This window comes from Physeter macrocephalus, chromosome 12, assembly GCF_002837175.3.
Source record: "Physeter macrocephalus isolate SW-GA chromosome 12, ASM283717v5, whole genome shotgun sequence".
In the NCBI taxonomy this organism is placed as follows: Eukaryota; Metazoa; Chordata; class Mammalia; order Artiodactyla; family Physeteridae; genus Physeter; species Physeter macrocephalus.
In genome coordinates, this window is record NC_041225.1 from 17,719,748 (window position 1) to 17,745,175 (window position 25,428).

Below are 25,428 nucleotides of genomic sequence, written 5' to 3' on the forward strand. Positions count from 1 at the left end.
AACGAAGCCCGTGAGCCACAACTACTGAGCCCACGTGCCGCAACTACTGAAACCCGTGCACCTAGAGCCTGTGCTCCACACAAGAGAAGCCACCACAATGAGAAGCCCGCACACCGCAACGAACTGTAGCCCCCGCTCGCTGCAACTATAGAAAGCCTGAATGCAGCAACGAAGACCCAACACAGCCATAAATCAATCAATCAATGTTTCTTTCAAAATGTGTAAAAAGATTGGCTTAAACATTTTTTAAAAAATAAATAAATAAAATATATAAGAAAAGTTAAAAAAATCTTATTCAGTTTCCTAATATGAACTTGCATCAAAGCCAAAAAATAAAGTTAACCAAAACAAAATAAGAATTGCAGACCAAGAAGCACTGTTTTCCCCCCCAATTTTGTTTTAAATTATTTTATTCTTAATAAAACTATAGAAAAATATCTTAAACAAGAATCAATGTGGTTTATGCTTTCCCATTAAAAAATGTCTGACTCACTAAAGTTATGTTATGACAGGTATTACTAGTATCACATGAAACTAATTATTTTCAATAGCTTCTCTATTTCTTTCACCTATTAATCTAAGGGAAACTCTGTACCACACTTCTCCTAGCAACAGCTGTACCTGGGGGTGAGGCTGGGGATGGCCTCCACAGGAGGCTTGTGTATCTACTTTGTTATTCAAGCAACAGATTTTCTTTAAACACAAATAATACAGGTCCAAGTATTTAAATAAGTACTTTTATTATAATAACTATCTAATTCAGTGAGTTTTGGTCTTTAGAAGAAGAAATATGTTCCCTCTATACCAATTTGGGTAAGAGTTTTTATCATGAACAGATGTTGAATTTTATCGAATGCTTTTTCTGCATCTATTGAGATGATCATGTGGTTTTTGACTTTTCTTTTGTTAATGGGGTGTATCACATTGACTGACTGATTTGTGTATGGTGAACCATCCTTGTGACCCTGTGATGAATCCAACTTGGTCATGGTATATGATCTGTTGTGTTGCTGGATTCGGTTTGCTAATATTTTGTTGAGAATGTTTGCATCTATATTCATTAAAGATATTGGCCTGTAGTTTTCATTTCTCCAAAGAAGACACAGAGATGGCCAACAGGCACATGAAAAGATGCTCATCATCACTAATTATTAGAGAAATGAAAATCAAAACTACCATGAGGTACCACCCTAACACCAGTCAGAATGGCCATCATTAAAAAGTCTACAAACAAAAAATGTTGGAGAGGATGTGGAGAAAAGAGAACCCTCTTACACTGTTGGTGGGAATGTAAATTGGTACAGCTGCTATGGAGCACAGTATGGAGGTTCCTCAAAAAACTAAACATAGAGTTGCCATACGACCCAGCAATCCCACTCCTGGGCACATACCCAGACAAAACTATAATTCAAAAAGATACATGAAAAAAAAAAAAAAAAAAGATACATGCACCTCTATGTTCAGAGCAGCACTATTTACAAAGCCAAGACATGGAAACAACCTAAACGTCCATCAACTGATGAATGGATAAAGAGATGTGGTACACACACACACACACACACACAGTGGAATATTACTCAACCATAAAAAAGAACGAAATAATGCCATTTGCAGCAACATGGATGGACCTAGTGATTACCATACTAAGCAAAGTAAATCAGAAAGAGAAAGATAAATATTATATAATATCACTTTATGTGGAATTTAAAACACGACACAAATGAACATATCTTAAAAACAGGAACAAACTCACAGACACAGAGAACAGACTTGTTGTTGCCAGGGAGGGGGGTTTGGGAAGGAAAGATTGGGAGCTTGCAATTGCAAACTAGTATATATAGGATGAATAAACAACAAGGTCCTACTACAAAGCACAGGAAACTGTATTCAATATGCCGTGATAAACCAAAATGGAAAAGAATATATATAACTGAGTCACTTTGCTGTATAGAAAAAATTAAAACAACATTGTAAATCAACTATACTTCAATAAAATATATTTTAAAAATGAAGAAGCAAGCTAACAAAGCACATACAGACATGCCAGGTTTGACTACTTCTTGTTAAATTCTTACAGTGTAGAATTCATCTGTTGTTACTGACTGCACCTACTGGAGCTGCTCAGTAAAAATACGTTAACCACATATGCAAGCCACATATATAAATTTTTCTAATTGCCTCATTAAAAATAGTAAAAAATTAATTTTAATGTTTTTATTTAACTCAATAAATCCAAAAATATTATCATTTCAGCATGTAATCAATATATAAAATTGGGATATCTCACTCTTTTTCTCATACTAAGTCTCCAGAATACAGTATATATTTTGCATTTACAACACACCTCTATTTAGACTAGTCACATTTCAAATGCTTATTAACACACGTGGCTAGTGGCTACCAAATTGGATAGCGCACTGGAAAGAGAAATGAAAACAACTTTCAAATAAAATTAATTCAAAATTCATAACTGAAGATTTTCAGGGCCTAGGGATCACAGAAACTAAACTAGAGCATCATAATGACTTCACATACAGTAGTGGAAACTGAACATCTGGCCAGTCAGGAATCTACAGTTTACTTACTTTCTCTCCCTAAGATTAAAGCATTTGCTGATAAACAAAACTGATAAACCTCTAGCCAGACTCATCAAGAAAAAAAGGGAGAGGGCCCAAATCAATAAAATCAGAAATGAGGGACTTCCCTGGTGGTGCAGTGGTTAAGAATCTGCCTGCCGATGCAGGAGACACGGGTTCGAGCCCTAGTCTGGGAGGATCCCACATGCCGTGCAGCCACTAAGCCCGTGCGCCACAACTACTGAGCCTGCGCTCTAGAGCCCGTGAGCCACAACTACTGAGCCTGCGTGCCACAACTACTGAAGCCCATGTGCCTAGAGCCCGTGCTTCACAACAGAAGCCACCGCAATGAGAAGCCCGCGCACCACGATGAAGAGTAGACCCCACTCACGGCAACTAGAGAAAGCCCGCAAGCAGCAACGAAGACCCAAAGCAGCCAAGAATAAATAAATAAAATAAATAAATAAATAAAATCAGAAATGAAAAAGGAGAAGTTACAACCAACACCACAGAAATACAAAGGATCCTAAGAGACTACTACGAGCAACTATATACCAATAAATGAACAACCTAGAAGAAATGGACAAATTCTTAGAAAGGAACAATCTCCCAAGACTGAACCAGGAAGAAATAGAAAATATGAGCAGACCAATTACCAGTATTGAAATTGAATCAGTAATTTAAAAACTCCCGACAAGCAAAAGTCCAGGACCAGATGGCTTCACAGGTGAATTCTACCAAACAATTAAAGAAGAGTTAACACCTATCCTTCTGAAACCATTCCAAAAAGTTGCAGAGGGAAAAACACTTCTGAACTCATTTTATGAGGCCACCATCATCCTGATACCAAAACCAGACAAAAGGGACTTCCCTGGTGGCTCCGTGGTTAAGAATCCGCCTGCCAATGCAGAGGACATGGGTTAAATCCCTGTCCAGGAAGATCCCACATGCCGAGGAGCAACTAAGCCTGTGCGCCACAACTACTGAGCCCGTGTGCCACAACTACTGAAGCCCATGCACCTAGAGCCTGTGCTCTGCACCTAGAGCCTGTGCTCTGCAACAAGAGAAGCCAGCGCAATGAGAAGCCCACGCACAGCGACGAAGAGTAGCCCCCGCTCGCTGCAACTAGAGAAAGCCCACGCGCAGCAACGAAGGCCCAGTGCAGCCAAAAAAAAGTCAGTAGACACTGTCATTCTAGTAGCACCAATATATATATCAATTTTATTAAAAAACATCCACCTCTTTGAGGAACAAAATAAAACTGTCATTTACTGCTTTATAATCATAAGCAGGTTAAAAAGAACTGAGGAAAGAAAATTAACATTAATTTAGCACCTATTCCAGTCATGTACTTTCCATACTTCATCTCACTTAATGCTCACCACTGGTGATTCCAAGATTGGAATTGAACAACAGAGTCTTGGCATCACAAGTTCTCTGTGAGATGATTATTGTCATTTCAATGTTATTCTTACCAAAAACAAAAAACAAGCATGTTCTGGATAATTTGGATAACCGTGATTTCATTGCGTAGGTTTTGTTTATGAAGGTACTGGTGCTGTCAGGGACTGCTTTAAATGTCATGTGCTAATGAAAAGAACAGAAACCAACTTAAGGTGCAAACGATGCATCTTCATCAAATGAAGACCAACAACGTCATGGTACAATGTTCAAATGTTGATTATGTAGTGACAGAACAGACAACATCAGTGGGGGAAAAAGGTCATTAAAAAACACATTTGCTGGATATCCACATGCAAAAGAATGAAGTTGGGCCCTTATCTTATACCATACACAAAAATTAACTCAATGGACTAAAGACCTAAATGTAAGACCTAAAACTATAAAACTCTTAAAAGAAAACACAGGGGAAAAGCTTCATGACATTGGATTTGGAAATGATTTCTTAGATATGACACCAAAAGCATAGGCAACAAAAAGAAAAACAGATTAAGTTAGACTACATTAAAATTCAAAACTTCTGTGCATCAAAGGACACACATCAACAGAAGTAAAAAAGCAACCTGTGGAACTGAAGACAATATTTGCAAATCATCTATCTAATAAGGGGTTAATAGTCAGAATATATAAAGAAGTATTTCAACTCAACAACAACAAAATAACCCAATTTAAAAATGGGCAAAGGACCTGAATACACATTTCTTTAAAGATGATATACATATGGCCAACCAACATATGAAAAGATGCTCAACATCACTAATCATGAGAGAAATGCAAATCAAAATCCCAATGAAACATCCTTTTAAACCAAAATTCTTAGCTCCTCAGCATCCTGAATGAGGTTTTTATAAAGGAGACCAACTTCAGATAAAAGAGGACTGTAACACAGCAACATTTTCAAGTTTTAATAAATCTAAAAACAGGTTCTAAAATGCATCTTGTAGGATGAACAACATATACACCTTTCTTTTCTGTTACATGTATCCTTTCTTGACAAAACACAAGATACATCAAAGAACATTTGATCAACAAGAAAATAATTTTTACTTAAACTGTATTTCTCACTGAATAGGACTGTGCAATTTTAAAAACTTAGATATCCTGAAAAGAAAGCTTTGCAAATCTGTAACACTCACAGTCCATAATACTCTTACTGTTAATTTTATAGAACATTCTTTGAGAATATTCTGTATGCAACCAAATTTTAGCATTAACTAAAACCAACCACAGAAAATAAGAGACAGGTAAGCACAGAAAAGGTAAAAGGCACATATTAAACACTGGACCACGATTTAGGCCTAAAGATCCACATGTGAAATTCCACCACAGCAAACGCCATCACATAACATCAGAACAGCCACTGAAGACCACTGTGACGTCTCTGGGCACAGCTTATAAAAGAGTTTTGCTCATCTGGTTAAAACACATTCTATAAACAAAGTTTTAAAATCTTGTGCAAAAGCTTTCCTTGATAGATCTCTATTGAGAAAACAGTCATCATGTGTACCGTTTCATCCTGCATGTCCAAAGAACTTGATTAAATGTGTCACATACATGCTAGAAAGAAGTAAGCCAATGGCTGCTTATACCTCCTTTGGTCTTACAGTAGTTAATATCTTTCATTATTTCATTTGAGTCTCACAATCCTATAAATTAGAAAGATAATTTAGCATAGTTTACTGATGAGGAAATAGAGGAAAATTAGATGACTTGTGCACAATCACCTGGCTATTGTGCAGAACCCTCTGTCTTCTGACCCCTGGCCAATACTCTTTCTCCAGTAGCCATGCCTACTCTCTTTTCCCCTCTCCTCCCTAAGTACATCAGACTTACAAAATTCAACTAAAAGCCACATATACTCAACGAAGTAAAAACCAAAGAAACATCTCAAAAGCCTAAAGAACACATTTTTGAGTACCTAATAGGTGCAAATACCTATCAGACACTGGCAAAATTACAGGGGGTGGTAGAAATTAATACAATAAGTCTCTCCCATGCAGGTTATATTCCTACATCCCTGGATTCACACCATCAGTCTCACAGGAAACAGGAGGAGATACTATGTATATATTCGTAGAAAATAATTCCTGGAAGGTATCCATTTCAAAAAATTAGATTAGAGCATTAAATGGACTCTTTTCCTAAATCACCATATTCACATGCTCAGAAAATTATCAATGTTAAGGTTACGTTTACAAACAAATCCCTACCACTTCAGATATAAGTCTGTTATACTTGTATATCCCCTTGTTTCATTTTGCAAATCATACCCAAGCCTGCCCTGCTTTTCCACAAACTTCAGCAGTGCCAAAGTCACCAGACCTGGTCTCTTATCCAGCTACTGAAAAAAGCAGAAAATTACCAGAACGCCTCTTTCCATATTCACTGTCCTGATCCAACTCCACAGAAGAGCAATTACACCTCCCTAGATTTGAAGCACTAGCTCACCCCGAGAGCTTTCACCAAAATAAACATGCCCAGGGCCTATTTCCCAGAGATTACAATTCAGTAAGCCTAGAGCGTGGCCCATTTCTTATTTTAAAACTACCCATTTAAGAAAACTGAGTTGAATTAGCACATGAGTGAACACATTTTAACATTCAAACGTCAAACACATTTTGTGTTTGATGTACAAACACAAAACTCTGCTATTCATTCGTAGGCTCAACTAATATTTATTGAGAATCTTACAATGTGCCGGGCAGGCTGCTAGGCCCTGGGACTCTCGGCTGTGCTCCACAGCACTTTTATTTCACTGGGCAGACAGAAAGTAAGTCAGATAAATACCAGTTCAGGAGCAAATAAATTCTATGAAGAGAAATGAAGCTGGATAAGGGATTAGAAAGCAACTGGGGGGCAAGATACATGTATTTTACATAAGGCTGGTCAAGGAAAGTCTCCTGGAGAAGGCAACATCTGACAGAGCTCTGAGGGATGAAGCCCTGGAGGAGGAGGAGCTAACTGGAGGCCCTGCAGTGTTCCCTCTGATCCACATCCGGCCAGGGTCACCACACCGAACGGGCTTTCTGACTCCCCAAAACTCAGTACATAAATAACACCTGGCAATACAAGCGGTGTCAAAAGTAAATGTTTCTAGCAATAATGCTATGAAATGTACATTCTGTGGACCAGTTTAAGGAAGGAGGCAAATCTAATTTAACTGGGTCTTAATGGATGAATATGACTCCAGTTCACAGAAGTGAGGGAAGGAGCTTTTCATCAGCAAGAGCACCCAGAGCAGCACAGGAAAGAGAAAGTACAAGACAAACCTAAACTATCAGAATAACCCTGTTGACCAAAATTAGAGAATATAAAGGTGAAAATGGAGGTTAGGGTTAGGACAAGTATGCCTTTACCCATTTTTGTCTAAAAAACACCTTATTTATCCAAGACAGTTCAAAAAGCCAGTTCTTCTATGAAGTAATCACTCTAACCCTCCAAGGCAATTACTTCTATGTTGTCACCCACTTGGCTCTGTTCATGTCTAATGCCCAGAGATTACTTTTTTGTCACAAAATCCACATTCTCCATCACTGTCATCTCTGTTCAAACATAGTACCTAACACTCAAGCAGCATACAAAATATATTCGTTGAATTAATTAACATAGAGTAAAATGGGATGAAAGGTCCAAAGACTGGAAAACTTAACAGAGTAAAGATGTCAATTCTCCCTAAATTGAGCTATAGGATTAATGTAATTCCTATCAAAATCTCAGCAAGGTATCTATTTTGTAGACACAGAAAAGCTTCTTCTAAAATTTATGTGGAAAAGCTCAGGCCCTAGAAAATAGCTAAAACAACCTTTCCAAAGAAGAATAAAATGGCAATGATCACTCTACCCAGTATCATGGCTTACTATATAGTACAGAGGTACAGTAATCAAGACCATGTGGTACTGGTGAAAAGACAGACACATATGTCAATAGAATAGAACATGGAACCCAGAAACATACCCACCCAAATATGCCCAACTGATTTTTGAGCAAAGTACATTAGTAATCCAATGGAGGAAGAATAGCCTGCTCAACAAATGGTGCTAGCAAGTGGATATCCACAGGCCACAAACAACAAATAAAAATATTCAAATGGACCATGAACTTAAAAATTAAACATAAACTTATAAAATTTTTAGAAAAAATAGGAGAAAATCTTTGGGATCTAGTACTAAGCAAAGACTTTTGACTTGAAAGCACAATCCATAAAAGGAAAGATTGATAAACTGGACCCCAACAAAATTAAAAACTTTTGTTCTGCAAAAGACCATGTGAAGAGGGTGAAAGACAAACCACAGACTGGGAGAAAATATCTGCAAACCACATGTCTGACAAGGAGTAGTATCTAGAATTATATAAAGAACTCTCGAAATTCATCAGTAAAAAACCAAACTATCCAATTGGAAAACAGGCAAAGGACATGTACAGACATTTCACTGAAGAGGCTCTACAGGTGGCAAATAAATACAGGAAAGGATGTTCAACATCTTTAGCCATCAGGCAAATGAAAATTAAAACCACCATGAGATACCACTGCACATGTATTAGAATACCTAAATTAAAACAAACAAAAAAACCAACCTGTCTGTACAAAATGCTGGTGAGGATGTGGAGCAACTGGAATACAAATTAAAACCACAAAGAGATATTACTACATACCTATTAAATTTTTAAAATAAAAATCACTAAATGCTAGCAAGGACACAGAAACTGGATCACTCATAAATTGCTAGCGGGAATGTAAATAGTACAGCCACTTGGGACACAGTTTTGCAGGTTCTTAGAAAAAAATGAAACATGCAACTACTATATAACCCAGCAATTGCACTCTTTATGTTCACACAAAAACCTGTACACAAGTGTTCACAGCCAAAAAGAGGAAATAACCCAGAAGTTCTTAAATGGGTGAACGGTTCAACTGTGGAACATCCATACCATGGAATAAAAATGAAAAAACTACTGACACACACAACAACTTGGATGACTCTCCAGTGTATTATGCTGAGTAAAAAAGCCAATCCCAGAAGGTTATATACTGTATGTTCTATTTACGTAACATTCTTGAAATGAAAAAAGTACAGGAAAGGAGGCCAGACTAGTAGCTGCCAGGCTGAGAGCAGAAGGGGAGTCGGTATGGCTCCACGAGGGAGGCAGGAAGGATCCTTGTGTGAAAAGGTTCTGTGTCTTGACCGTATCGATGTCAGTTTCCTGGTTGATCCAGCACCATTTTCTAGAGCAGCGGTCCGCAACCTTTCTGGCACCAGGGACTGGTTTTGTGGAAGACAGTTTTTCCACGGAGGGGTGGGCTGGGGGGTGGTCCGGGCGGTAACGCGAGTGATGGGGAGCGGCAGACGAAGCTTCCCTCGCGCACCGGCCGCTCACCTCCTGCTGTGCGGCCCGGTTCCTAACAGGCTGCGGACGGGTATCAGTCTGGGGCCCCGGAAGTTGGGGACCCCCGCTCTACAAGATGTTACATTGGGGGAAACTGGGCAAAGGTTCATGGTCTCTATTTTTTCTGCATGTGATTCTACAGTCAAAAATTTTTTTTTAATTAAAAAAATGAGGGCTTCCCTGGTGGCGCAGTGGTTGCGCATCCGCCTGCCGATGCAGGGGACATGGGTTCGTGCCCCGGTCTGGGAGGATCCCACATGCCGCGGAGCAACTGGGCCCGTGAGCCACAACTACTGAACCTGCGCGTCTGGAGCCTGTGCTCCGCAACAAGAGAGGCCCGCGCACCGCGATGAACAGTGGCCCCCGCTTGCAGTAACTAGAGAAAGCCCTCACACAGAAACGAAGACCCAACACAGCCAAAAATTTAAAAAAATTTTTTTAAAACATGAGACAGAAGCCAAAGAAGTTATTAACCTTTGAAAGGAAAAGATGCTGTTTGGGAGAAAAAGAGAGATGAGAGAACGGGTTAACGGAGGCAGAGTAGCCAGAAGATGGGGGAATCTTAACTCTAAACTCAAGTTCAAAGCTAATTGTGTTGGAAGGGATGTGGGTTACCAAAGAGAAGTTCAGATGGCAGAACTAGGAGCTTTAAAGGAATTAAGAAAACTTGGAACATCAGTCAAAGTCTATGAGGAGCATGAGTAGGAACCACCAACAACACAATATTCCCTACTTGTCTCACTGCATCTAAAGCACTATTCTTTTCTTGCTGATTTATCACAGAGACTGTTAGATTCTGTTTTATCTATAAAGCTGCAAAAGTGAAAATTCTTCTAAAAATTTGTATCACCACAACTTGCATGTCCCTATGAAGTTCAACATAAAGGAACTTTACTTAAAGAATTATAATGTAATCCTAACAATAACAAGAATAAAAATTAATATTATTTCTATCTTAAAGAAAAGGATAGGGATAATAATAGGTCCAAAAGAGAAAATGTCTTACAGTCACATAAAAATTAGTGATGACAGTAAATTAGAATTCCAGATTCTCAACCATGGTAATGACTACTAAAATATTCATTTTTTTCTCCCTCACACAAAAAGTCTTTTTTTCTTCCTCTTATGTAAATAAGGGTGCCCTCGTAAATTGGAGACTTCCAAAACTTGCTGATGTAACGAGCAATGTTTATTTCTTTTTATTAACATCTTTAATCTTTTATAATGCATCTCAGGAAGGTCTGTGGAGCTTAAACGTTCTAACATGCCTAAGTAGAAGGTCTTCCCTGGTGGCGCAGTGGCTGAGAGTCCACCTGCCGATGCAGGGGACACGGGTTCGTGCCCCAGTCTGGGAAGATCCCAAATGCCGCGGAGCAGTTGGGCCCGTGAGCCATGGCCGCTGAGCCTGTGCGTCCAGAGCCTGTGCTCCGCAACGGGAAAGGCCACAACAGTGAGAGGCCCGCGTACCGAGAAAAAAAAAAAAAGATGCGTAAGTAGAAAAGGTGCATGTGAGTTTTCCCAAAGTTGCAGCACCATTCGTTTTGAGATAACATTCTTAGACTAAATTGTCAATCACGCCTGCTAAAACTCAACCAGGCAACTTGTATCAGCTAAATTAAAACTTAACTTTAATCAACAAGTACCCCCTGAGTGGTTATACCCATCACTGTAGAGGCACCAAGGACACAATAGTAATTAAAATGTGGAAATGAAGCTCTTACTCATCTAGTAAACAGGCAACTACAATAAGATCTAATAAATGCCAAAATGTGAATAAATACAAGGAGCCAAAGCCCCACAGAACCTTGAGAAGTCACCCCCACCAGTAGCAAGACAATCAGACAACCGAGGGGGAGTGCTAAACGGAGACCCTAAAAACGAGCGGGTATGAGCCGACTGAGAAGTGGGGAGGAAAAAACGTAACCGACCAACACAAATATTTATAGCCATTCACCTCAAAAAACACAAGAAAATGATCTTAAGAGGAGAGGAATCCTCAAGAGAATAAAAAGAAAACTTTGGCAGTAAAATCTGACAGCCAACAGACAAGTGGTAACTGATGCAGCAGATCAGAGAAAGATAAGATCTGAAAGATGAGCTGGCTGTGTGGAGACCCAGAAGACACGGCTTGGTGCTAGTGAAACCAAGAGAAACTCATGAAAACAGAGGCACTGGGCACCTCCAAGAGTGGGCTTGTGGACAGGTTGTAAAACAGGAAGCTCACGGCTGAAACTGTGAATTAGAATTCCAGAACTCCTCTCCAACTCACAGTGAAACACTATCCTGCCCCTTCCACGTACTGGACTTGATGACAACAGGCACAGCAGAAGGGGAGAAGGGATGGAGAGGAGGAAAGAACACAGCAGGGAGATTAAATGGCACTCTGCTCCCTAAACGGTGAGATTCCTGGCCCTCTCCTTCCCTCCTGGCAACCAGGATGCCGGCAGCTGGGTTACACCCTTCTCTAGGCAAGAGTCTGGGAAATCTGACACACACACTCCACCCCCTCCTCCACCAGCCCAAAAGGACCTCTGGATAATTACAGATGAAGATTTCCCAATGAAGTGGCCCTACCAGATCCCCCTCTACTGAAGCTCACAGTTTACAAGCCCCATATGTGTGATGAGTTGTTTAAGGAGGAGGATCATAATTTTTCATTTTAAACCTCACTTGACTTTAAAAAACTATGTGCTTTGATAAAATTTAAAATAAGACAATGGCAGGCACAGGAGGAGGGAAAGGAAACGTGAAGGAGGGGTATCTAGGCAGAGGGTTTTACTTTTACCTTTTTTATATACAAGATAAATAATTAAAAACAGAATTTAAAACAAATCGCTCCCAATCCTAATAAAAGTACAGGCTAAAATGGGGTACCTAAAAAATAAAGAGTACTCAACCTGTATATCCATTAACATAGATGGCGACTCCACTAAAAATTGTAGATGAAGCTCCATCCTTCTGTATAGCAGCATCTGATCGAAACTGTTGCTCCAATTTCTGGACCTTGGCAGCCATATACCCACCCTAGAATTAAAGAAAAGGTAAACTAATCACAAAAGTTTTATTTTTCTTCCCACCCTCCCCTTTTAGAAAGAAATTTATATTTAAAGAAGAAGGCCTTATTCTGTGCTAGTAACCAAGGTATAAGGATGACATAAGGTATAATGATAAACATGAACCATAACGCAAGGCAATAAAACAGGCAGGTCAAGGGAGACTTTTCCCTCTGTCAACTCAATGTTTAATAATTCTAACACATTGTTACAATGGTAAAAGTTATGTTAAAAGAGGGAAAAGGTAAGTCAAGGTTAATAAGTGTAATGCCACAAAATATTGTTCTTATCTACAAAATCAAGCAAAAGTTATACCAAAGCTTAAATCAATTAAAAATTTGATAAGTGGTCAGTAAGAATATATTTTGACTGGCTTCCACTGTCTTCTGTGTATGGGAAGCTTAAGATTAATAAATTCAAGTAAAATGAAGCAGTTTGACAAACCAGTAAAGTCTTCCATACATGTAGATAAGAATACAATAAATGATTCAGTGGCTAAATTCTGGATCTAATCTATCTATTTGGTAGTACTACTAATATTCATAACACCAACCTCAAAAAGAATATAAAAACATTATTATTTTTGCTAAAGACCTTGACAAATCTATGAATTCAGCCACACCTTTCCTGAACATCGAAATAATTAAGGTTAATAGATTAAGACTCTATCAATTTTACTTTATCAATAAGGTCTTTAAAATAAAGCTGTAGGTGTCTAGAAGTGGTATATATTTTTTTCCAAAATGGAAATGACTTCATTGTTTTTGATTATTCAAATATTACATGCTGTCAACATTTTTTTAAGAAAATTTAAATTATCTATGATCCCATTCCTTGCTAACATTTTGGGATCTTACTTTCAAAGTTATTTCTGTGCCTCAGAACACAGAAGTTTTACACAAATAGGATCATATGTAATAACAGTCCTTTATAATACACCCTTTTTGTTAAGGCCATCTTGCCAGCTTAAGAAATATACAGCTAAATGATGGGTGTATACTGTTCCACGGTATAGAGATAATCCCCTATTACTGGATAGCTACGTTTTACTGTTTTTCAGAATTATTAGCAATGCTGCAATAAAATTATCATACAATAAATTCTGTGCACCAGAACATTTATTTCCTCAGGACAAAATTTCTCAAAGTTTAAGCTTTCAATACATTGTGAAAACACAAAGAGTTGGTGTCTAAAGTGATTTACAATTTAGAAAATGCCTTCAACCACATTATAAACTAAAAGAAGAATGAAAAATACCTAGACAGTTCAATATAATTATTTTTATTCTTTTAAAACACACCCATTTTTCCCAGTCATTCTCAGCTCGTTTCCTCCATCCACCTCGTCTCATGGTGGAGCTTCTGTATTAGGGGAAGAAAGAAATATATCAATTTTGTAACAAAAGGTACTACTAATTGATATCTTATTTCAATATCAAGAAAAATGAGAAATTAAAATAAATTCAGATGTTCAATTCATAAAAGTTCAAAATATCATACTGAGGAAACTTTTTCCAAAGCATATCATTCTCTGGCTTCACAAGTGAAATTTGTTCCCCCCAAAACTCCTTACAGGTTAAGTATCAGGTTTTAATTACAACTATTTTAAATTTTAATTTTAACAGGAAAAACTTTTATACATTTCTGGGCATCAATCCTAACACCTTCAAACATAAAACATCACCAAATCCAACTAACATACTGTGCTTACTTGTTAACATTAATTAGTGTTAATGGAACCTAAGAAAACATTTTCCTTCATGCACTGCCCTATAATATGGCTCTTAAATTCTGTCTTTGCTATTACATACTGCACACTTAAGAGTACAGTCATAGTGTAATTCATCTATTATGCAAAAATTCTAAAAGAAGTCAATCAAAGCAACTAGGGGACATGATGCAGAAAGACTATCACCAATAATAAATTAGTAAATCTGGCATTGTCCTTAAGGTAACACATGACCAACTATACCATGAAGCCACCAAAATGGCTCATCTCAAGTGTCAGCTGGCTTAGTGGTGAGCAAGGTATAAATCAAAGCAGTCATTATATGAAATTCCTTGTGAAGTCAAATTCTTCTAACCCAAATGGCTACATCTTGGGACATGACTGCATTATTCTTCACAAAATTAATATGATCTCCATTTAAGTATTTTTCTTCTAGCAATTATATAGGTTAATATCAAAGGGTTACCATACACCACTGGAGAAGCCTTATACATTATCCAAGATAAACTGGCTTTGATATGCTTTAAAAAAATCTTTTATTAAGATAGCCACACTTTATCCACACACATCAGCAGATATTTTCTTTCAAATATTTCTATTCTTAGTATATACAGGATTTATAATTTCTCCTTGCTGACTTTATATTATTTATGAATTTTTACTGTCTACTCCTAATAGGTGACTGAAAGACATGCAGAGAGAGTCAGAGTTGAGTCCAACAGAGAGACAAGGGGCAGGTGGAAAGGGCTGAGAACAGGAGGCAAAGTGATTAACCCTGATCAGGTACTGTGGATGCTGGAGGAGAGAAGGGCTGCTTTGCTTTGTTTTGCTTTTTTAAGTTTGCTAAAGGTAAGGGCATGGCCACCCAATGTGTTCACCCTGAGTCCCAGGACTGCCATCAGCGCTGTTCAATACTTCTTCTGATTTCAAGAGGCTCACTTTGTCCAGTCCCTCAAGACCTCTCCCTTATCCTAAAGGAGTCTGGGAAATGTGTTAACACACAGTTCTTGACTTCATATAAACTCTAACTCTGCACATCTGCTCTTACAAGTAAAGAGTGTGGGAGTTCTGGCCACTGTACATTAAGAATGCATACTCACAAAAATTATCTGCAACTATTAATCTGCTAAATGAACATAAATTAAAGAACAAAATACATTTAAAAAGTTTAATTCATCTGGCCATCTACTTAAAAGCCTCATTTATTTAAAACCTACCAGGTACCTATTGCAAAAGGCCAATATGAAAATCTTTATCAATAGTTTAATGAGGGTACACCAGTATGAAACAAAATCATTTTTTAAAAGGTTCTTCCCCCATTCCAAAGTAAAACAGCTATCCCAGCCAAATGTTTAAAGTTTTGAAAAGTGAAAGGAATGAAGGACTGAAGATGTAATTTCATCCAATTTCAAAGAATACAATTTGACCTATGTACAGCAAACTCCTATTGGTCCAGGATTCAATTAAGATCAAGAAAAGGAAAAAAGAAATAAACATATTTCATTTTACACATTCAAATTCTACTTTTGAGAAAATCCCGTAACAACAGTGAACTAGGTAATTTGGACCTACCCTCCCGCTGAGGAGGAGGAAAGCTAGACAAAACATAGTTTTAAAAAACTGCCTCAAGACACAGAAGGCCTAGCAAATAATGAAAAATCACTGAGCCAAGATTCAGCAGATGACAGAGGAGACCTGCCACCTCACATCACCTCCCCAAACTGGGAGACCCTTTCCCTCTGAGGCATCTGGCAATTCTCAAGGAGTGGCTGAGAACAAACACAGAGCTAAGGCAACAACAGCTAGGGCTCTCTTCCTAGGACAGAGCTCTCACACCTGGGTGTAGGACCCCAAGATCAGAGTAAACTGGAGGCAGGCCGACTACAGTATCCTGCCCCAGGTCATCTCAGTCTTCTGAAAGCAGATGCAGGTGACCCCGGGCTGCCCCATGAGTGCCCCAAGGCACCTGGCAGAAGGAAATGTGGATCCTCTGAGGATGAGACAACTTCCTAAACTTCGTATATTTCTACAAATGAGTTTGCAAATATAGTATCTAGTACACAAATAAAAATCACCAGGCACACAAAGAAATGATCACATGAACCAACAGAAAAAAAAACAAAAAGCAAAAACAGACCTACAGAGACTCCAGATATGGAATTTAAGGTAGACTTTAAATTAATCAAGCTTACCCTGCTCAAAGAGGGAAAAGACAAATTTCAGAATATCAGTAAAGAACTGGAAAATATTAGAAATAACTAAATGGTGACTCTAGAAATTGAAAGATACAATATTAGAAATTAAGAACTTAATAAATAGATAAAACCAAATAAAAGCATAACTGGAATAAATAAGAAGAAAATGCCCAGATAAAGCACAAAAGGACGGAGAATATGGATGGGAGGAGAAGAGACACAGGGGACACTCGAGAAAGCCTAATTTAAATAAATTGGAGGGAAAAAGGAGAAAAACAGAAGTTATATTTAAAGAAATAATGACTACAACAGTCTAAAACTGATTAAAGATATCAAGCCACAAATTCAAGAAGCCCAATGAGCCCCAAAGAGGAAAAAATAGAATCTATATCTAGACATATAATAGTATAACTATGAAAAACTGAAGACAGAAAAAGTCTTAAAAGCTGCCATGGGTAGGAAAATCAGAGATTCCATTCAAAATACTCAAAGGTGCAGCAATTAAACAGACAGCTGTCTTTTCATCAGAAACAACAGAGCCAGAAGACAACAGTGCTGAAAGAAGATGATTACTAACTTAGAATTCTAAACCCAGAGAAATATTCAGTCAAGAAAGATAAAATAAAGGCACTTTCAGGCAAATAAAAAGAGGTTAATGCCACCAGCAAACTTGTCTAAAGGAAATTCTAAAGGATATCCCTTAGATAGAAGGAAAATTCTCTTGGATAAACGAACAAAAATACAGAAAAAGGGCTTCCCTGGTGGCACAGCGGTTGAGAGTCCGCCTGCCGATGCAGGGGACACAGGTTCGTGCCCCGGTCTGGGAAGATCCCACATGCCGCGGAGCAGCTAGGCCCGTGAGCCATGGCCGCTGAGCCTGCGCATCCGGAGCCTGCGCTCCACAACGAGAGAGGCCACAACGGTAAGAGGCCCGCGTGGCGCAAAAAAAAAAAATACAGAAAAAAACCCGCAACAAGGAAAACAATAAATATCTGGATAAATCAATGTTAAAAACAGACTGAATAAAACTACAATGGCAATCAATCTGTTATTGTTTGTAGCATAATTCACAGCATACGTGAATCAAAAGATTATGAATAAAAGACTAGGGGTGAGGGACTTATTTCTAATCCAGGCTCTGCCTCTAACTGGCTTCATTAATCTCTAGTAAACCTCCATCTCTCTGAGTCTCAATTACTATCTTACCCGGGTCTCTCACTATCAGACGTTTGGGTAGTTGACTACTAGAGTTCCCCTTGGTGCTCTACACAAGACACACTGAAGAACTATTTTCAGAAACTAAACATTAAAAATTAAAACTACTATATTCACATACTTTAGTAATGTACTTCAATTTCAGAAATTTGATTATGTAACAACTTTGATGTTCTACATGTTTATTTATATTTTAATACATAGTTTTTTGTTGTTGTTGTTGTTTTTGTGGTACGCGGGCCTCTCGCTGTTGGGGCCTCTCCCGTTGTGGAGCACAGGCTCCGGACGCGCAGGCTCAGCGGCCATGGCTCACGGGCCCAGCCGCTCCGCGGCACGTGGGATCTTCCCGGACCGGGGCACGAACCCTTGTCCCCTGCATCGGCAGGCGGACTCTCAACCACTGCGCCACCAGGGAAGCCCTATTTATATTTTTAAAAATGTATCCCAGAGAAGATTTAAGGCAGCTTGTCCTATCAAATCCATTTAAATAATCTATACATAGATTAAGATGGCCTATGACAATGGATCAGGGGTAAAAACCTAACTGTAAAACTGGTCTTTGCTGAATATTAGGAGTAGCAATTAATCAGCCCTGTCACTGTTGGATGACATCAGTTGTGTAACTTTCTTCTGTCCAACAGCAGATGCTAGATAGTTCAGTTAGGGTTAGGGTTGTAACCCTAACCCTACACAATGTTCCGAATTACAATGTATCCTCTTGACTAACCCTGCTCACTAAAAAGAGAATGCCCTTTAACAACAAGCCATCCAATTATCAAGCCAGACTTGCAAATAAAAATTGCCTTCTAGTTTTCAGATGAAACTCTTGCAGACTGGGTTCCCAGTCTAGTTCCACAGTGCGTGATGGCCTTGAGGAAAGTGATAAACATTTCAGAGACTGTAATTCATGACCTAAAATAACCTACTAACCTCTTCTTACCCAAGCTTTAATGTAGAAGCCAATTTCTGGGTTTCTAAAAATTAGTTTAAAAAAATGGATAAAGAATGAATTCATGTACACAAAAGTACCCTGATTCCTAGCATTTAGGGTAGTCCCTGAATAAACATTAGCTACTATTATACAAATCTACCCTGCTAGGCCACAGAGTGAAAATCAAATGAGACCACCTACATGGAAACCGTTTGAAGACTATAAAACACACACGTTGTTATTTTAAATAAGCTATCTGTGGTCTACAACACAATAGATTCAGTGACTCAAGACCTGGGCTCTAATGCCAGCCCAGCTGAGCTGCCTGGCTACATACATGTCCAACAGCACCGTGGACTCCTCAACTATAAAATAAAGTCTGGTTAGTGATCCTCGGAATCCCACGGGCCGTGAACTGGAGTCAGGCTGGATGTGCGGGAGGAAACAAGAGTTGGGGGTAAAAACAGCAAGCACGGACGGTTCCACTCCCTAAACCCACTGCAACTTTAGCAACCCTGCTTTTATAAGTTTCAGATTACTTGGGGTCTGATTAAGATAGTCTCAAAAGAAAAAGCTCAAATTGAAAAAGACTGAGGGACTTCCCGGGCGGTCCAGTGGTTAAGAATCGTCTTGGGCTTCCCTGGTGGCGCAGTGGTTGAGAGTCCGCCTGCTGATGCAGGGGACATGGGTTCGTGCCCCAGTCCGGGAAAATCATGAGCCATGGCCGCTGACCCTGCGCGTCCAGAGCCTGTGCTCCGCAATGGGAGAGGCCACTGCTGTGAGAGGCCCGCGTACCGCAAAAAAAAAAAAAAAAAAAAAAAAAAAAAAGGATCGTCTTGCAATGCAGGGGATGCCGGTTCGATCCCTGGTCAGGGAACTAAGATCCCACATGCCGTGGGGCAACTACTGAGCCCACGTGCTCTGGAGCCCGCGCACGGCAACAAAGAGCCTGCACGCTGCCACTAAAGATGCCATGTGCTGCAACTAAGACCCGATGCAGCCATTAAAAAAGAAAAGATTGAACCCAAAACTAATGAACTAAAAACTAAGTCTAAAGACTTCGGCTCTGTTCTGCGTTCCTATATGTGCCTCTACAAAATTGGCTGGATATGTCCCGGCCCTTGAAAGGTTCTAAGCTAAACACACCTATACCTATTAGGCCTCAAGTAATGATATTAGAAAGACACCACATGAGAGGCATCAGTGCAGTCCCACCCCACCCCCCATGTCTACACAGAACAGCAGCTGCCAGAGGAGGCAAGTGCAAGGCAAACAGGAGAGCAGCTCTGTGAGCCCAGGGGCCCTGGGTGCCCACAATGCAAAAGATTTCCTGACTCTCTCAGGCTCTCCACAGGGATGTTCAAGACGCTATGAAGAGTGTCAGGAAGATCCTGCTTACTAAAAACTATATGGAAATTATTGATGCACACTTTCCCCCAACTCAATTTCATATTTGCTGGCGCGCACTGTCACCACTTCGCTCTGGACTTCCAATGTGCATCTTAAGAGGTTAGTCAAATCCCACTAAAAAGAACTTCATTCTGTCTTCTTTACTATGATTACTGGTGGATTTTAATATCTCCCCACAGAATGATACTAATCACCAAGAGAAATCATTTTCATTCCAAAGTGCTATTTATCTACTTGTTATAGAATTATTAACATTGTAAGGTTCTGAACAGTTCATCACACACCAGAAAAATTCCCACTACATACCCAGAAAATGCCCAAATACATATCCGTCAGTGTTAATCTGTTGCTTTCGTATTCATAACTCTCAAGTATATTGACTATTAAGTAATGAAACTGAGTGGCTTTTATTCAGTCTCATTAATCTAGCCGTATGTATATGTATGGGTTTATCTTATCTTCATTTAACAGTTACTTAAGAAATAGTTGCTGACTGTTGGTGGGAATGTGAATCGATACAGCCACTGTGCAGAAGAGTATGGAGGTTCCTTAAAAAACTACAAATAGGACTACCATATGACCCAGCAATCCCACTCCTGGGCATATACCCTAAGAAAACCATAACTGAAAAAGATACATGCACCCCATTGTTCATTGCAGCTCTATTTACGATAGCCAGGACATGGAAGCAACCTAAGTGTCCATCGACAGATGAATGGATACAGAAGATGTGGTGCATATATACAATGGAATATTATTCAGCCATAAAAAGAAACGAAATTGAGTTATTTGTAGTGAGGTGGGTGGACCCAGAGTCTGTCATACAGACTGAAGTAAGTCAGAAAGAGAAAAACAAATACTGTATGCTAACACCTATATATGGAATCTAAACAAACAAACAAACAAACAAAACGGTTCTGAAGAACCTAGGGGCAGGACAGGAATAAAGATGCAGACATAGAGAATGGATTTGAGGACGGTGGGAGGGAGGGAGACACAAGAGGGAGGAGATATGGGGATGTACGTATATGCATAGCTGATTCACTTTGTTATACAGCAGAAACTAACACACCATTGTAAAGCAATTATACTCCAATAAAGATGTTAATAAATAAATAAATAAATAAATGGGCCACACTCTTCAAAATGTTAAAAAAAGTAAACAAGAAAAAAAATTTGTGAGGAAAAAAAAGAAATAGTTGCTGAATGAACTGGAATACAGAAATGAATGCACAATAGAAGAATGAATGTGCATATTATGGTAGCATACTCATCCATGAATGTGACACAGATGCAGAGAAAACAGCACGCAGCCACGCAGACCATCACCAGGCAAGGCCAAAATAAAGCAAGTTTACTTGCAGCTCCCACCACATCACTGCTCGTGAACACCTCTTTTTTCCTTCTTCGGGGCCTCCTTCTCTACCTTAGTTAGCTGTCAATTCTCTACTAACAATTAAGAAACTGCTTAATAACTGGCTTAAGGTATGACCCATCCCAGGGACTTGTGTATTTAAAAGGACTTCTCTAGGACCATTCAATGGGGGAAAGCACCATCTTTTTGACAAATGAAGTTGGCAAAACTGGATATCCACAGGCAAAAGAATAAAGCTGGACCCTTATCGTACACCATATACAAAAATTAACTGAAAATGGATCAAAGACCTAAATGTAAGACCTAAAACTATGAAGCTCTTAGAAGAAAACACAGGAGAAAGCTTCATGACGTTGGATTTGGCAATGATTTCTTGGATGACACCAAAGCATAGGCAACAAAAGAAAAAAATAAATTAGACTATACCAAAATTTTAAAATGTGCATCAAAAAGGAACAATCAACTGAGCAAAAGGCAACTGACAGAATGAGAGAAGATATTTTAAAACATCTACCTGAAAAGGGACTAATATCCAGAATATATATAGAAGTGCTACAACTTAACAATAAAAAACAAATACACTGATTAAAAAATGGACAAAAAATTTAAATACACATCTCTTTAAAGAAAATATACAAATGGCCATTAAGCCTATGAAAAGATGCTTAACATCACTAACCATTAGAGAATGCAAATTGAAACCACAATGAGATATCATCTCATACCCTTTAGGATGGCTACAATCAAAAAAAAAAAAAAACAGAAAATAAGTGTTAACGTGCATGCGAAAAAACTGGAACTCTTGTGCACTGTTGGTGGGAATGTAAAATGGTGTAGCCATTATGGAAAATGCTATGGTGGTTCCTCAAAAAATTAGAAATAGCACTGCCGTATGATCGAGCAATTCCACTTCTGGGTACATACCCAAAAGGATTGAAAGCAAGGTCTCAAGATATTTGTACACCCATGTTCACAGCAGCATTATTCTCAAACGCCAAAAGACAGAAGCAACCCAAGTGTCCACTGATGAACGGATAGACAAAGTGTGGTATATACATAAAGTGGAACACTATTCAGCCTTAAAAAGGAAGGTAGTATTAAAAGAATAAATAAAATTCAAAAATTCAAAAAAAAAAAAAAGGGAAGGTAATTCCAACAAATGCTGCAACATGGATGGACCTCGAGGGCATCATGTTAAGTGAAATAAGCCAGTCACAAAAAGACAAATGCCATATTATTCCACCTATATAAGGTATCTAGAGTGGTAAGATTCATAGAGACAGAAAGCAGAATGGTGGCTGCCAGGGGCTGGGAGGACAGGGAGCTACTGTTTAACAGGTACAGTTTCAGTTATGCAAGGTGAAAAGCATTCTGGGAAGACAGATGGCGGTGATGGTTACACAACAATGTGAACGTACTTAATGCCACACTTAAAAATGGTGAAGATGGTAAATTGTATGTTATATGCATTTTACCACAATTAAAACTTTTTAAAATATATTTTTAAAAATAAGCAAAGAAAGCTTAAAAAAAGGACTCTGACACTGGCAACTGGGTTCACAGGGACTGGCTACCTGCAGGGAAGGGGGTATCCGGGATGTCCACTTAGGATACAAAGCTCAGAAGCAGGCTGTTCTTCTCCAGGACACTGTATAGCTGCGCATCTGGGATTTTTTCCTGGGGAGGGCAGTAGGAGGCCATGTGCAAAGCTAATTTACTAGGGCCAAGGATCGGCCTCACAAGCGACTGACAAAGGTTAACAAAGCTGCTCCACTGGGCTCTCCTCTGTCCTTAAATGTTAAAGGCTTCAACACGGGATAAACAGCTGTTTTGAGGTTTTGTTTTGGTTCAGCCTTAGAGACCATCATTGTCTAAGGCTATAGTTCTCAGACCACTGAAGTTATTAGAGCACAATGGAGATTCTTGAATTTCAAAACCTAGAGAAGCAGAACCTTCTTCTAAACCCACCTAACATACTAGTCAGGTTTTGACTTTGAAGAGACTTTCACCAAGTTATTAAAAACAACAATCAGACACCTGTGTGAAGGGAATTACTATGCCTTTGTAACCACCTTTTGTCTTCACCATATACTGGTTTTTAGAGATTCTAAACCGAGCTGACAGTTTATATCGTAATACAGCATGTATTTCATGTCTTTAAAATACCTTTGAAAAACATATAAAAATAAAATGTCAAGATATTTAGACCAAATGTTATTCCTAGTCTAACAGAACCCTTAAAAAAATTTTTTAACCTGGTCTCTTCACCTTCAGTATACTGAAGCATTTTCCTATTATCAATTTTTTTATGCACAGTTAAACAATTCCTGTACTGTATGATACCATTTTGATCAACACCAAACAAACACAGACTTCAAAGAACTTTAACCCACCAAATAAAAGGGGCTACAATATACACAGCACTCTCTAAACAACAAATTATACGTGTGGGTACAGAAGGCTTTTCTAGAACTGAGTCTGATCTATCTTTTCTTGAGGCATTCTCTATTATCCTCCAAATTCATGATTTGTGTTTATACACTGCTTTGTCGTGTTTTCGGTATTCAGTCTTGTTAAGTGTTCCTTTTCAAAAATAGTTTTTCCTTCTCGATTTATAAAAGCACTGTATGTTTACTGCAGAAAACTGAGAAAATGCAGGAAACAGAAAACGGAAGGGAAAATTACCATATTCCCACCTTCTTTTAAAAAATTCACCTGTCAACTGACACTTTACATTTCCTTTTTTTCAGTACTCCTTAAATTTTTAACATTTAAATTTTAAAAATTTCAACACACCACTATATCTTACATTTCCATAGTGCTTTTATTTTTCCAAGGGGTCCTTACATATCCTATTTATCTTGACAACACATCCATGGAGTAGGCAGGCCAAATACTAGCTATTTTGCACACAGGCACCTTCTAGGGTAGAAGGGCTATGATAAAATATCTGATAAGGCTGCACGGCTGGTTTGTGGTACAAAATCACACTTACCTTGTACAAACCTATGTCTCCAAATCTTCAGTGGAGAAACAAACAATGCTATCAGTATAATAAACTTCTGAAAAGAACACTCCTACTGAATTGAACTAGCCTAATACAATTCAACAAAATGCTTTGACCCTAGCACCTGTCTGGGTCAGAAACAGTAGCTGCCATACATGTGACAGAAGGACTAAGGAGGAAAACAGGTCCAGCAAATAGCTTGCATCTAGACCCCAACTGTACATGTCCATATTCATGAGAAGTAGAGACCCAGAGACACTACCAACTTTAACTGACCTTTTAAGCAGTCAGATCTTAGTTCCTTCATTTGTGGATAGAGGTGGACCTGACAAACTCTAGTCTCTTGCAGTTTTTTAAATGTATGATTCTATATATCTATCCATTTTTTAAAAAGGCTTTCAAGATGAAAGTACACATATTATCCTACTCTGTCAAAAAAATCAAAGGCTATGCACAGATGGGGCTATACAGTAAAGAATTAACCCTGCTCAAAGAGGGGTCTGGCCTTTGCTCTTGGAATGCCCTGCCTGACAAATGTCTGTTTATCTAGGGGCTAAGAGTCACTCCAGATAGTCTAACAACGTGATTTGTGATTTACGGTGGAGGCTTCGGACCATGCACTACCAACCTTCTGAGAGGCTGGAGACGGAAGGTCAACCTCATCTATTTGACCAAACTCCAATAAAAACCCTGGACACTAAGGCTTAGGTGATCTCCCCTGGTTGGCAATACTTCATGGGCATTGTCAGTTGTCATTAACAGAAGTCACCGCCACCCCAGATTCCTGTGGTGAGGACAACTCAAAGTTCCACACGTGGACCTCTCCTGTGTGCCCCATGTCTTTGTCTGGTTTTAACCTGTAACCTTTCAATGTAATAAATCATAACCACGGGGCTTCCCTGGTGGCGCAGTGGTTGAGAGTCCGCCTGCCGGTGCAGGGGACACGGGTTCGTGCACCGGTCCGGGAGGATCCCATATGCCACAGAGCGGCTGGGCCCGTGAGCCATGGCCACTGAGCCTGCGCGTCCGGAGCCTGTGCTCCGCAACGGGAGAGGCCACAGCAGTGAGAGGCCCGCGTACCGCCAAAAAAAA

At 39.1% G+C, this 25,428-nt stretch overlaps 1 protein-coding gene across 1 annotated transcript in view; it reads right to left on the reverse strand.

Moving 5' to 3' along the window:
• The window catches only part of REV1 (REV1 DNA directed polymerase), a 77,334-nt gene that overhangs the window by 48,860 nt on the left and 3,046 nt on the right, over positions 1–25,428 (reverse strand). Inside the window, exons 3-4 of the mRNA XM_055088932.1 lie at positions 13,776–13,836; positions 12,320–12,446 (exon numbers count right to left, since the gene is read on the reverse strand). Coding sequence (XP_054944907.1) covers positions 12,320–12,446; positions 13,776–13,826 — 178 coding nt within the window. The 5' untranslated portion in view covers positions 13,827–13,836. The remainder of the gene's footprint in view (positions 1–12,319; positions 12,447–13,775; positions 13,837–25,428) is intronic.